This window comes from Tasmannia lanceolata, unplaced genomic scaffold (genome assembly GCF_043159265.1).
Source record: "Tasmannia lanceolata isolate RefF3 unplaced genomic scaffold, GAP_Taslan_0.1 ptg000054l, whole genome shotgun sequence".
Lineage (NCBI taxonomy): Eukaryota > Viridiplantae > Streptophyta > Magnoliopsida > Canellales > Winteraceae > Tasmannia > Tasmannia lanceolata.
In genome coordinates this window covers 1642169-1656739 of record NW_027518731.1, presented here as the reverse complement: position 1 = coordinate 1656739, position 14571 = coordinate 1642169, and the positions used below count along the sequence as shown (strand labels likewise).

Sequence of the window (14571 nt, the reverse complement as noted above, 5' to 3'; positions counted from 1 at the left end):
GGGTTCGGAAAAAGGGTTGTGAGGAAGGAAAAATGGGAAGAGACTAAGGCGGTGGGTATCCAACTGGTGGAAGAAAAGCTTTCGAGCAGAAAATCTCTAGGGTTCCTGAACAAGACTCCGGAGATTTTACTCCTCCTGCCAGAGTCCCTGATCCAGCATAGCATGGAGGAAGTTATTTCGGTTTTGACGACTTGCCCGAAAGCACAAACTGAATGACTACTTAGATGGTGATGACAAGTCTGTTTTGATGAATGCCTTGCCTCTTCCCTGTCTTTGAAAAGATGAGAGAGGGATCTCAAGAAATAAAGGGTAGTAGATGAAGAAATCAAAAGGGAAGTGAAATAGTTATTCGATGGGGTGGCAGCGCATGGAAGTGTAGAATGGTTGACCCTAAAGATTTTTCTCTTATTGGCCTAAGAATATGCTCCTAGCCACCCTTATTTGATTCTATGTAATGCAAGTAGGGACCACTGGTCCCTAATGTAACTTTCATAGTATCAATGAAATTGTCAATTTTCAAAAAAAAAAAAAAAAAAACATACGCAAACTTAATATAAATTGGATAAATATGTCAAAGTTACACCAACCCGCAAAACTACTAATTTGTTCATGAGACAAAAGACATACTCATCCTCTAAATCACATTATCACTTGAAAGAAGAGGCATATTCTATCTAGCAATTCAGAATTAAATAGAGGGAAACTAACACTTATACTGGGTGAAAACACAAAAATAGGCATCAATTTTCATGAGATCTCAACATACCTTCTCACAAAAGGACTGAAGGGGGTTTCACTTGAAACATTTGGCATCTAACAGAGCCTCGCCCTCAAAAGGTTCTTGATCTTCAATCATGCCATTGACACGCTCCTTCTGGGCTTCATCTGATAAGTCCACTTTGGTCCACTCGTAAAGTTCCATGTCGTAGCACTCATCCATTACAAATTGAGGTATCTCTTGTCCACGGAAGAGCCATAAACCCTTCACCTTATATGGCGGCTCCGAACCAATCACCAACATTTTCCCAAATGCATACTTGCGAGCTAAATCCATGCGCTGCAGAAAACCACCCACCTTATTCAAGGTGACAAATGAGACTGTGTTCTCATCATTGTATTTGTATTCACAAAACCAGAGGGAGTATCCTTCAGGATCATACATATCCCAAAACCCTGCAAAGACCAACACAACAAAGATGAATAAATAGTTTAACCAAAGTAATTTAGACAAGGATTTCAAACCTCATAATTTACAATATAAAAAAAAGTCAATTGCAGTAAGCACAGTACATAACCAATTGTACAGTGGCGATCAGGTGTTATATATTTCATTGCAAAACGTTGTGAATAGAGAACAGTCTTAATAAAATGTTAATAAATCAACAAGTACATACCAAGAAATATAATATAAATGGTGCACAGTTCTCTACTAACTTTTTTTCAGTATAATATTCGATCTTTATACACAATGGGGCACAGTTCTCTACTAACTATCGGTGGGTAACTTTCTACTGTACACTTGTTAGTTGTACACATAATAGGAAAGTTACCTGCTAATAGCAGAAAAGTTACCTGCCCTAATATAAATCTACAGATACATAACAGTGTGTGTAGGTACATAGAGACTAACATATATTGAAAAAAAAACGTAAACCATGTTATTCTTTGAATGGTATAAACCATGTTTTTTCATAGCCGGGTGCCACCCACCCTATTCAAATATCACATCAATTTTGTTTTTGGGAATGGGTGAATATCATTAAATATCAAATAAGAACCACATGTTGCAATTTTATTGTATAAAAAAAGAATTCGAAAATAAAATTAAACTGTCTTCTTTCAACTACAAATATTATCTTCCACTCATTCAAAAATTGAGGTAAAAAATCCAATAATATAATGACCTCAAACATTAAAATAACAATACCTTTAATTGCAACCTCGCGGAAATTGGTCTTGGTATTTGAGTAGAGCCTCTTCCATTCATCCAATATCATCTTGCTCGGGGGCAGGAGATCGAGAGGATTTTTTGGCTTGGGTTTGGGCGCCTCTTCTTCCTCTGCATCCTCCTCTTTAGGCTTAGCAGGTTCTTTCTTGACTTCTTTCTTTGCCTCTTTCTTTGGTTCATCCTTGGCCTTTGCCTTTGCAGACTCTTTTGGAGGAGCAGGTTTTCTTGTTGATTGAACAGGTGGGACAGATTCAGCCTGTTTTAACTCACCAAAAATCTTGCAGAAATTTGGCTGATTAACCATGGTCCAAAAGTATCTCTCGACATGAGGGAATTCTAAGGTAAAGCTCTTAGTCATGAGCTTACAGAATCCCACTAACAAGTTACATGTCATGATGATGTCAGCAAGCGTTACGGCGTGCCCCACTAGGTAAGTGTTTGTCGCTAGATGTGTATTCAACGCAGCCAGTGCCCTCTTCAAAGCAGAAATGGCAGCCTCTTCAGCCTTCACATAGGATAAGATCATAAGGTAAAGTGAAATTAGCGAGGAATGAATCACTAATCGTGTCCTAATCTTAGGCCCTGTTCGTTTTAGATTGTGACAATCAATTGTGGGCCCCCAAACCAATTATTGGACTCGGAAAAATTCTGAGTCCAATAATCAGTTTGGGGGCAACAATCAGTTTTCACCATGTCACAAATATCATTATGGGGAATTTCTCGGTAAGGGAAAATCTCGGGATATTTTTTTTTTTTTTTTTCGGGTTTATATTGGGAGAAAAGATAAAAATAAATTATTTACAAATATATAAAAATATAAAAATTCAGAAAAAAAATCCCCTACTAGTTTGGGACAAAGGCTTTGTTGAGTTGAGTATAAAATTTCAGAAAAATATAAAATAAAAATGTCATAAAATATTGGGTTAATATCGTGATATTATTGCGATATTTAATGATAAAAATGAAGATACCACTATATTTTTAAAATCTCAGGATTATTTTGGGATTATATTGTTTATCAAAATGCCGCGATAAAAACGCGATATTTTGAAAGTATTGGAGATATTTGTAACATAGGTTGTCACAATCTGAAACGAACAGGGCCTTATATGAGGAAGCACATGGGTTATGTATATCAAACAAACCGGAGGAAGGTACACCCCGAGCCCAATTCTTGGATAGAACCACCGTGAAGAGTTTGTATCAATCTCCATTGACGAAAAATCAATCCATTGCTCAATATGACCCTGTGGAGAACAAGACGTAACGAGGGTAAAGAACTTCAATCCACAGAAAAATAGTGACAGTGCACACTAAGATTAACGTTCAACTCAAAATCTTACATATTCAATCAGGGAGGACCCAAAAAGAGGATTGTCATCCTTCAAACGAGCAACTGTAGCACAGAACAGATAATTATGTGAATAAAATTAGGATTTCAAATTTGAGAAACCTGAAATATAGTCTCACTCTCACCATAACGTGCAATGGCGTTGCTCTCAAATATGGGACCATCAGGTGTTTCTAATACAGGAACCTGCAGAGTATTTTTCAAGCAAACATAATCAAAGAATGAATTTAATAAATGACAACCCCAAGTTTTAGTTTGGACGATAGTATGTGTACCTTTCCAATAGGGTTCATTTGGAGAAACTCGGGAGTTTTATTTGAGACAAGAAACTCAAAATTTTGAACCAGTTGAACTTTGACCCCCGTGTACTCGGCTGCAATGAGCACCTTAAAAGCATTTTTGTTTGTGTTATTTGCATGCAACACCTACAAAGTGCACCCATCAGAAACACCATAAAACTTCATATTAAAAGCTTACAATACATTGTCCAAGGAAATTGTCTGATATATAGGCTGAGTCACTTGATAAACAAAATCAAATCTACAGTACACCATACTCCAAAGTCCACACTATGCCCAACCATAGATAATATAATGGACAAAATATCCCCGAATCAAATTCAAATGGAGCTGAACATTAAGCATGGAATACCGTTTCCTTTATTATGACACACCATTGTTCATTGACGCATCACCAACTCACCAATAGAATCAAGAATAACAAAAATACCAGCCAAAACTTATGTCGTGTGTGGGAAGTGAGTCTTCATGACATAGAAGCCTCTCCTTTTTATGTTTGTTAACTGATATAATATCTTTAATAAAAAGCAAGAAGAACAACAGACAAAGGAGATCGAAAGGAACAAAATATTAAAAAAGTAAAACACGAAAACTGCAGACAATAAAAGGAAAAACAGAGCAAATCTCCTCGGGGAGGCAAATGATCAAAAGTCATAACTCATAAGCACATCTCTATTTACTATAGACCAAACAAGAAGATCAGCATCTAAATTAGCTGAGCACCAGATTTGGTGAATCCCAATAGTTTGATCAACAATCACATCATGAATTTCCGCAATAGCAGCAGATGGATGGCATGGTCTAAATGGCACACGAGTTAAAGCTTAAAAAAACCTCAATAAAATCTGTACAAGATGGATGGCATGGTCTATAAGGTGCCTTGCTTTCATTGTCCGTGGGTCGGAAATATGAGAATGATATTGTGTATGATGTGGTGAACATAAATGCATACCATGTGATGTTAGAAAGGCCCCTTGCATAATTTTAAAAGATCGCGTGGAGATAATACTTGTGTTTGAATTTTCCACATGTTGTATTAATGTTACTTAGCATGAGACTTTGCATTCACACATATCTCCTTACATAAATGCATGACATGTGTTGTTAGAAAGGCCCCTTGCATAACTTTAAAAGATCGCGTGGAGATAATACTTTTATTTGAATTTTCCACATGTTGTAAGAATGCTACTTAGCATGAGACTTTGCATTCACACATATCTCCTTCCAATCACGTAAAGTAAACAATCATTAATCGTAGACGGTAGACCGAACAGGTAAAAGCTTCATTCCCAAACCTCTGCAAGTTTTACTCGCCCTTGCATACACCACTCCCACGCACGCATTTACTCACCGTTGCACACACCATTGCCCCATTTACTTGCACATCTCTGCGTAGTAGCATCAGCCCATAACCCTCCACTGTCCCCTTACCCATGGACATCCCAAAGCCACCCGACCCAGGAAGAAATCAAACCAGGCTGCTAGATGACTTGCTCAGCTAGTGAGATATGCAGGAAAGTACAGATATGGAAAAATCTGGTAAAGGAAAATCCCCCAAAGGAAACAGACTCCCTTCAGAGAAAAAAGGAAGAAAATGAGCAAATCACTCCAGAGAGACGCCCTTTCTCTCAGCAGGAATAAAAGGTGCCCCAGGCACCATCAGTTAGCCAAATCCCCTCAGCCAGAAACTGGAAGTTGAGTTTAACTCGGAAAGGACGAAGGCTTGAAACCAGAGGTTGAAGGAGACCACCGAAAAAGGAAACCTTGAAAGGCCAACTGAAAATATACCTGGAAAAGAAATTCCACAAGTCTAAGCCTCTGATATTTGCGGGGAAGATGGAACGGCAGAAGAAATTGACAGGAGAAGTGAAATTCCTCAAATGGCCACACCCAGGGATGGACAAATGCCGCCTCAGCCTGATCTTTCACCAAAAAGGAAAGAGAAAGATAAGTCAAATATTTCCAACAAAGAAATTCAAAATTTGGGGCCCACCGTAAATGCTAATTGGGGAAATTTGAAATCGTAAGTGGAGCCAGATTCCCAAGACAAAAGATTAAAGTAACCCGAGCAGGGAAAATAGATGAAAAAGAAAACACCAACCAGCGGGGAAGTCATTAAACAGGCCTCAAGCTCCAGAGACCTTCATGGAGGAAGCGGGTCTCACAACTCGAATCAAGAGAGCATGGAAAACCAGGAAAGATCCCAATAAAAATGGAGTCAACTCTTTGCCAAAGCCACATACAGAGCACCTCAGGAAAGCTTGGAGTACATTGAACTAGATACAGAAGACCCATAACATCCAACAGTGTCCTCCGGGGAACAAGAGCTCAGAGAAGCGGTAGAAAAATGAGAAAACTGTCTGGTGGGATACTTCAACGGAAGGAGGACATACTTCATCACTCTTACAAAACACCTTTCAAAACAATGGAAATTAAGGGGAGAATTTCAGCTCTTTGCCCTGGTGAACAGTTTCTTCCTCTAAGTTTATGAATGCAGAGGACTGCACTCAGGCCTTAGAATCCCCAACCCTTAGTTACAGAGGACGAATGCTAATCCTGCAAAGGTGGAATCCAGAAGATTCCTTGGAGAGATTGAAACTCACCTCCATACCAGTCTGGATCAGATTTCCAAGACTACACCTTAAATTCCGGACTCAAAGGGGGCTCAGCAAACTACCAAGCACAAATGGAAAACACTTATATATGGATACACCCATAGCAGAAGCATCCAGACATGGCTTTGCGAGAGTCTGTGTAGAAGTGACTGCAGGGACATCCCTTCCAAGCTCCATCCAAATCCACTCACCTGAGGGAGTTCTCATTGAATACAACTGGAAACCTTCATCATGCAGCATGTGTAAGAATTTAAGTCACTCTGCAAGATCGTGCGAGCACGGTCCAAGAGAGAATGAACTAACCCAAAAAAACAAAAGAAGAAAGAGTGGAGATAGGTTAAAAGGAAAGGGAAGGCAACTGCTCCTATGCAAGGGAAGTTAGCAGTGACTGGATCTTCAGCGGAAATTACAGAAGCGTTGTAAAAGGTAGAGTTTGATCCATTGGAACCCTGCGGTGGTAAAACTGAATATTAAGGGAGAGTCAAGCCAGTATGTTCATGCTGAAGCCCTCTTCCCAATCCCTGGATCGTGTTAGGAGAATACAACACAATTCGGTACCCAAATGAAAGGATTGGTAGTGCAAGCCAAAACTACACGGTCATTGAGGACTTCAACTGTTGCGTGAATAATTGTGCTCTCGCAGACATAAGATCAATTGGAAATCTCTACACATGGGCCAACAAATCAAACAAGGGGGACTGGAAAATGGACAGATTGGACACAGCATTGGTTAAGGACCTCTGGCTTCATGACTGTTCTCTCTCCTATGCAAGATACAATACTGTACGTCCGATCATTCTCTGATTACAATCTCTCTCCAAGAATACAAAACTACAGGCCCAAAGCCATTGATGTACATGAACATGTGATTGGAAGACAAATCTGTGTACCCTATTGTTGAAAGAGCATGGAAATCAAGGTCTCCGGTACCCCCATGTACAGGATTACTCAGAAACTAAAGGAAGTTAAGCTCAATCTGGGAGATTGCAACTCGAAAAAAAATTTGCAGCTGTAAGGGCCAGAAAGGAACGCAAACAACATCATGGGGATGATTTAATGCTCTTTTCCTCAGCTAATACCCACTCTACTCATGGAATTTTAGCTTTGCTTGAAGGCATTTAATGAATCCACATGGCTAGCTCCAAATATACAGAAATGTGAAATTTTCTTCTCAGGCACACCATATCGGCAGAAGATGGAAATAATTCACAGCCTGGGAATTAAGGAAGGAGCTCTTCAAGTCAAATACCTCGGGCACCCTTTGTTCACATTCAGACTAACTATGAAAGACTGTCTTCCTCTCATGGCAAGCAAAACTCCGCACGAAAATCAAAAGCTGGAGCAACAGATTCCTCTCAAAGGCTGGAAGAGTGCAACTTATCAGGACTGTTCTAACTCTTATCAAACCTTACGGTCAGCAACTTTCCACAGACCAAAGGGAGTCATGGCACCTATCAAAAAAAAATTCAGAGACTTTGTCTGGTCAGGGACAGAAGGAAAAAAAAAGTCCATGCAATAGCCTGAAAGGATATTTGAAGACCTAAATCAGAGGGTGGGCTAGGTATTAGGAGGTTGGAATTTTGGATTTGGAATACATGGGAAGTACATAAAAAGAGGTAACATATGGACAACCCCCACCCCCCCTTTTGAAGACCCATGCGGCTTCGTAAGCATTCTAAAGATCGGGAATTAACCAAGCAGTTCATTTGCTACAAAATAGGGGGTGGACTTTTGGGACCAACCTTGGCACCCAAACAGCCCAATTCAGCTTCAATTTACATGATCTAGAGGCAACGGAGCCTCATTATCTTCGAGAAGAAACAGAAACGAAAACATATGACCCCACAAGTGATCCTGCAGCTGGTAAGAAGCAGAATGATCTTTCTCGGTGTAGAAGACGTCGTTAATCCCTTTAAACTAAAAGTTGCGAACAATTTTGGCTACAAGGCAATTGCGAAACAAAGCTTCAGCAGATACTGCAGGTGGGCCAAGCCAAATCCAATTGAGTTCAAATTGAACACTGATGCATCTCTAGAAGGTGACGGCGGTTGGCTGGGTGGCATTCTGAGAGACTAAAAAGGATATGTTCATGGCTTCTTCTCTCTGTATGCAAAAAAGAGAAGAAATACACGAGTTGGAGATCCTGGCAATCAGTAGAGGACTGCACCTCGCACGAAATATGGGAATTACACATACATGGATTGAGTCAGACTCCCTCTTTGCAGTAAATGTTTTGACAGACAAATGTATCTGCCCAGGGAAGAAGACTTGGCTGTTGACTAAAATCAGACAGAGCATCAAAGCTTTTAATCGGTGGTGAAACTCCCATGTGTGGAGAGAAGCAAATTTGGCTGCGGACTACCTCTCCAAAAGAAGCACTCCTTGTAAAGGGGAAAATATTCCAATCCATCTGATCCCCTAACGCTTTTGCAGTATGTATTAGAGGATATTGAAGGGAAAGAATTCCCTCGATTGTAATCTCTTGTTTCTTGTACTCTATTTAATTTTATGACGATCGGGGTCCTTGCCTAACCCCGAATTACCAAAAAAAATAATTTGCTTGAAGAATTTACGAAGAATAAGGTTAAAAGAACTTGCCAAAATACTGACGATAAAGTTTATGATATCAGATGATGAGAAGTATTTGCAAGAGGTATTGTAGAGATGGAAATAATCAATAAAGAAGGAACCACTTCACCAATATATTGTCAACAGGTGGTGTGCTTGCAAAGTCTCCGAGATGGATCAATAAGAAGATCGATGCTAAGGCCACTGAAGTGTATGAAAACCTACACTCAGGAGCTAGGTCATCAAAGGAGAGGCCAATCATGCGAATTCCATGCGCTCTCATGCCCCACTAACACCTCAACAAGGTTACTCCACTCTTTCAAAAGTTTACAATGAGAGGAAGACAAAGAACAAGGCTTATGGATTCCTACTGATGAGCAGATTCAGAAGGCCCCTTACTTCAAATTTAGACCCGGTCGAGCATTTGTTAATTTGTCATGAACATTTCATCTTAAGAAAATTTTAGAAGGCTTCCTAAAGAGTTCCATTTCGGATTTTTGTTTTTGGGTTCTATATTTATTTTGAGTTCCATTTCGAATTTAGGTGCTTAGGTTCTAGATTTATTTCGGAAATTAGTTTCTTAGGATAAAGGATGAGTTTTAATAGGAAAGTGGCACTATTAGTAGTTGGGTTTCAAATGACAGTAGAGAAATCTCATATAAATGCTTGTAAGCACAAATTTTACACGACGAATGGGAAATAGGAATAGTCAAAGTTGAATGCCCATGACTTTCTCATGTAATTGTTTCTTTTTTTGGTTCTTTAATAAAGTTCTCTTATCTTTGTTAAAAAAGTGTCTATACTGATATGCTCCCAGCCAGTTGTTCGAGTGGCGCAGGGCTTACTTCCTAGCTTCATTGGGAGTAGTAACTATCACTATAGTTCGTTGGGCAGCGAGAAGGTTTCCATGAGTAAGTCAGTTTGGAGGGACCAAAGGCAGAAACTGCATTCTAATTTAACCTCCCTAAACTTGTTGATTAAGCAAAGCATCATAATCAGGCGATGATTGTATTGCTCTTTTTTTCTTTGCCTTGGTGTATTTGAGGTGAAAGAGATTTTCCTCATTCCAATATTTTGGATGCACATATCTAATTAAGCATCAATAGCGATGATAGTTCAAAAATGCGAATATTATGATTCATCGTTTTGCAATCCACAACACACTGCCATGAACAAGACTTGACACTTGTGCAATTCAAAGAATCCAGGTTCTGCCTAGTAACATCGGCCAAAACCACGCCCACATAGTTTATATGGTCCCATGCCCTAGACCACTCAACACATATATTAGACACCTTTTCTAAAAGCACAATGATTAAAAACAACCAACATCCAAGACACCAAGATCCCTAAAAATTTATTCTGCTAAGTATTTTTCATTCTTATTCTGAAACACAATAAAGTATACATTTCCCAACTGTATATAAACATCCTTAGAAATGGTCGACCTTTCCATCGAAAAAAAAACTTTTGATGACCAGTACTTATATAGTAGTCGCAACAACTTCCTATTCATATTTATGGAACATGCATATAAACACCAACCAAGATCTCAAATAGCAGTCATCATAACTGAACATGCGTATAAACATCAACATTGGTATCAAATAGATGTCATCACAACCAGAACTATTGCAAGTCAACACCACCCATGATATTAATTAGTCATCGTCTCCACGAACCCCACTAGATTTCCAAAATAAATAATTACAACTTTTTTCTTGGAGAAATAGAAAAAGATTTTATTTGAACAAGCCCCTTGTCCTAACAGTTAGGAACTAAGGATTGCAACATTGAGGGCATAGGTTCAACTACAGTCTACTGACGAGTAAGTGGTGGGGAGATAAACTTCATACAGAAAAAATTATTTATATAGAGAGGCCATGTCTGGTCCACCAAAATGAACCCATCTCAGTTTGTTGCACGTAACCACCATAACATGGCTGTACAGTAGGAGGATCCAGACCGTCCACATGTTGGGCCCTAACATGGAGCAAAAATTACAGGGATTGGACAATCCTAACTGACTGGTGAATGGACTTTCTTGCGTTAAATGTAAACTGATTACCATTTGACTGTCATTTTCAGGGAATAGATAGGACGGCTACGAACAGTGTAACTTTTGTACCGTTACCAACCCACTGACCATGCAGCCAAATCGAAGTTGTTATTATGAAAGTAACCCAGATGGGGTTGTGGCAACGACCAGAAAAAGGTTATTGATATTGGAACTACCATGTTTTAATAATGAACACACTCAGGTTCTCTTTTCTTTTTTAGTTGATTTTTTAGAGCTTTTTGGGAATTGTAATAACCTCTGACAGCTATTTAAATAATAAAAGACAAGATGAGTAAGTGTAATTATCAAAACATGGCATAAGTAGCCCCAGAAAAATTATGTCATAGAGAGAGAGAGAGAGTAGGGCAACGACTGAAGTGTACAACTGACTATGTTAGATTGTTCAATTCTCGTCAGCATAGTCGTATATCACCAAAACGAAAAAAATCCCAAATTGAATGATTAAAAAGATTTAAAAAAAAAAAAAACAAGTCTTGCATGCATCAATCACAACTTAATTAAATTAAAAAACAAATTCCCTTCTTTTACAATAGTTTCATCACATGCATAAATTGCAGAAATAGAAAATACTGAAGCTCAATAAACCCTAAATCGCAAAACAAGAAAAATAAAAAAATTATATGATTAAAAAGGTAAAATAAACAAGTCTCTCATGCAGCAATCACAACTTAATTAAATTAAAAATAAATAAATAAATTCCCTTCTTTTCTCATCGTTTCATCTCATACATAAATTGCAGAAATAAAAAATACTGAAGCTAATAAACCCTAAATCACCCATAAACCCTAAATTGCCCACAACAATTTAAAATACTTAGCCAAAAAAAATTAAAACGCAAAGTGCAAAATAGACTACGAAATCGAAGAACAAAGATCATAAAGAACTCACCAGAGCCATTATTAAATGGAAAGGCGTCTGCTTCAATACCAGGTCTGATCAAAGTTAGAGAATCTAATTTCAGTCTTTTGGTGCAAAACACAAACCCTAATCCGATAAAGTTTCGATAAAGAAGAGAAAACTAACAAAAGCACAGAAAAACTCCACCTTTCTAAACCCTCGGATGAAATACCTGTGAAATTACGGCGTTTTTCGCAGAGATCCTGTATCCGGAGCAAACCCTAGAAGAATAGAAATCGTAATGTTTTATCTAGTGTTCAAATCTATAAATATGGTCCTTAGGGCAGAAGCCTGACTCGGTAACAAGAAAGCCCAAAGTTGTCAATAGAATAACAAGATTGCCACGATATAATTAGATGGGATGATCCTAGCCCTCCGAACCTCAATAGAACGGAGGGCTAAGATCATCCTATTGAAATTATTTTTGGGGCACAACCTAATTTAACTCGCGGCCCAACAAATGGACGGTTTGGATATTCTTATGGAGTTCCGTACAGTACTTTTTGACAAATAATGGACTCTACGGCCTTTCATCATATCATTTTTCACAGAGACACTAATATTTGTGATTTGCTAGCATCCATCATTAAAGGCATTTCGCGGATGGCCTGTTGCATGTCAAAGCAGCCACCTCATTAATGAAGACAAAATCTACTGAAATTTTGAAAAATGAGCCAGAGAGGCTGCTCTGACATGCAACAGACCATTCACAAAATGACTCCTGCAATGGACGCTAGCAAATCCCCAAATATTTACATAAGAAAGGCCGTATAGTCCATTGGATGTTTAGACCCTTCCAAAAAGATTATTTGATGGAAGGGTGTTGATTTAACATTTTGGTGCCCATGTGTCGTGAGAAATTTCTCCACACAAATATATGTTAGCACCCATTTGATGGGCCACAACTTAAATAGGTTGTGCCAAAAAATCATTACCATAGGATGATTCTAACCCGCCGATCTAAAGAGGGGCTCATATTATGGAAACTTCTATAAATCGGACCGTTGGGATCATCCTATGGAAATGGCTTTTGGCCCACAACTTATTTGCATCGTGGTCCATCAAATGGACGATTTGGACCATCCTATGCTATGGTCTATACCGTCCATTTTTTGGGCCACAACTTATTTGCATTGTGAATTTATCACCACCCCTTGTTTTTAAGTAATAATCATGTTTTTGAGATGTTCCTCCATTCCTAAAAGCCACCGGGCTTGCACCCCCAATTTTTTCGAATACTGGTGCCCTCCATTCAGTTATAGGATGGTCCATCAGAATTTGTGGCTAATCTTTGCTTATCTTACAATCAAGTCTAATGAGTATTTATATAGAACACTAAAGAGAATAAACATAGAAACTAGTATCACAAGATTTATGGAAAGAGATTTGACAAGATAAGGGAAGATAATCTCAATAACTAATCTAGCCTCACTACATAATCTTCCCTAATTAATCCAAATCAATCTTAGAAGATGTGATTTTATTCTACTTAATCAAACCATAATTGCCTAATCCAACCTATTGGTGAGATCTCACATATTCTAACATGCCCCCTCAAACGTATATGGATTGAAAATCGATATACATTTGATTACAATGAATATCCTCAAAAAAATGTAAAAATTTGCCAATTTTATTGCACGTTGTCACAATTGATGTCTGCTTGATGTATGTTGCCAATATTGTTGAAGATGATGAATGATGGCCGTCTGTTGTTGAAGAATGTGTCGCATTAAAAAGGTGAGCCGCAAAAAGCTTCAATGAACTGGATTAGACTCAAGCCTGAATGGGCGAGTCATTAGGCCGATTAGAATATCGAACCTTCTGACAATGGGCTACAATGGACCAATGCTAGAATGGGCAAGAAATGAGTCACAGTGGACAAATGCTGGAATGGGCAAGAAATGGCATCTATGGGAAAAAAAAGCCTCAATGGGCAGACTTCACAGGTCAGCTTAAGATACCGATCCTTATGAAAGAGAGAAATTGCTCTCTCATGCACAAACCTCAAGGAGAGAGGCCCCTCAACTGAGTAGAGCTCCTATTTCAGGCATACACCACAAAGAGGTACCTCAACCGAAATAGGCGAAAGACAAAAATATAAAGAAAGAGAGGAAAGAAATAGAAGAGGAAGTGACAAATAGCGGCTAGGAATGGTGGCAACAATTATCGACGAAAAATTGGGCATTGGGAAAAAAGTGTGCAAATATCAAATATGTGTTTTGAAAATGCAAATCCCCCCTTCTTCTTCTTTTGGTGAAGGTGTCGATAGCAAACTAAGGAGACCGGGTAATTGGCACAAGATGATGAGAGGGGCGCATTCAAGAAGATGAGGGGTTTTTGAAGGCAACAAAGAAAGTCTTGAAAATTAGATGGAAAACGAATGCAAGGAGATTGAACAAGAATGCTAAGGAATTATGCTAAGGATGCAAGGAGATTGAAACTAATGAAGCTGGTAAGGAAGGCACTACTAGTGGTGTTAATTTGAGAAAGAGAATGTGTGAGCAATGGTGGCCGGGCGGACGGCTGGGCCGTCTGTCCGCCGGAGAGAGCAGCTATTTGTCTTGTGGTCACTCCAAGATCGGTGGCTTTGATACCATGTAAAATATTGAAGATTTCCACTAATCTTTGCTTATCTTACAATCAAGCCTAATGAGTGTTTATATAGAACACTCAAGAGGATAAACATAGAAACTAGTATCACAAGATTTATGGAAAGAGATTTGACAAAATATGAGAAGATAATCTCAATACCTAATATAGCCTCCCTGCATAATCTTCCTCAATTAATCCAAATCAAATCTTGAAAGATC

At 38.7% G+C, this 14571-nt stretch overlaps 1 protein-coding gene across 1 annotated transcript; it reads right to left on the bottom strand.

The window, feature by feature from the left end:
• Positions 1-539: 539 nt before the first annotated feature.
• On the bottom strand, positions 540-12040 carry LOC143864766 (elongation factor 1-gamma-like). Its single transcript, XM_077375585.1, has 8 exons — positions 11931-12040; positions 11750-11793; positions 3575-3724; positions 3425-3485; positions 3292-3344; positions 3094-3195; positions 1928-2453; positions 540-1173 (listed from the first exon to the last, which is right to left on the bottom strand). The coding sequence occupies exons 2-8, from the start codon at positions 11756-11758 to the stop codon at positions 794-796; spliced, it is 1281 nt and encodes a 426-aa protein (XP_077231700.1). The 5' UTR covers positions 11759-11793; positions 11931-12040; the 3' UTR covers positions 540-793.
• Between the last annotated feature and the right edge of the window lie 2531 nt (positions 12041-14571).

Excerpts from the sequence above, each read along its gene's own strand:
- LOC143864766 (XM_077375585.1), bottom strand. Across the intron at positions 3,486-3,574 it reads AAATGAACCCTATTGGAAAG|GTTCCTGTATTAGAAACACC; the intron begins GTACACATACTA and ends AATACTCTGCAG. Across the intron at positions 3,196-3,291 it reads GGTCCTCCCTGATTGAATAT|GGTCATATTGAGCAATGGAT; the intron begins GTAAGATTTTGA and ends TGTTCTCCACAG.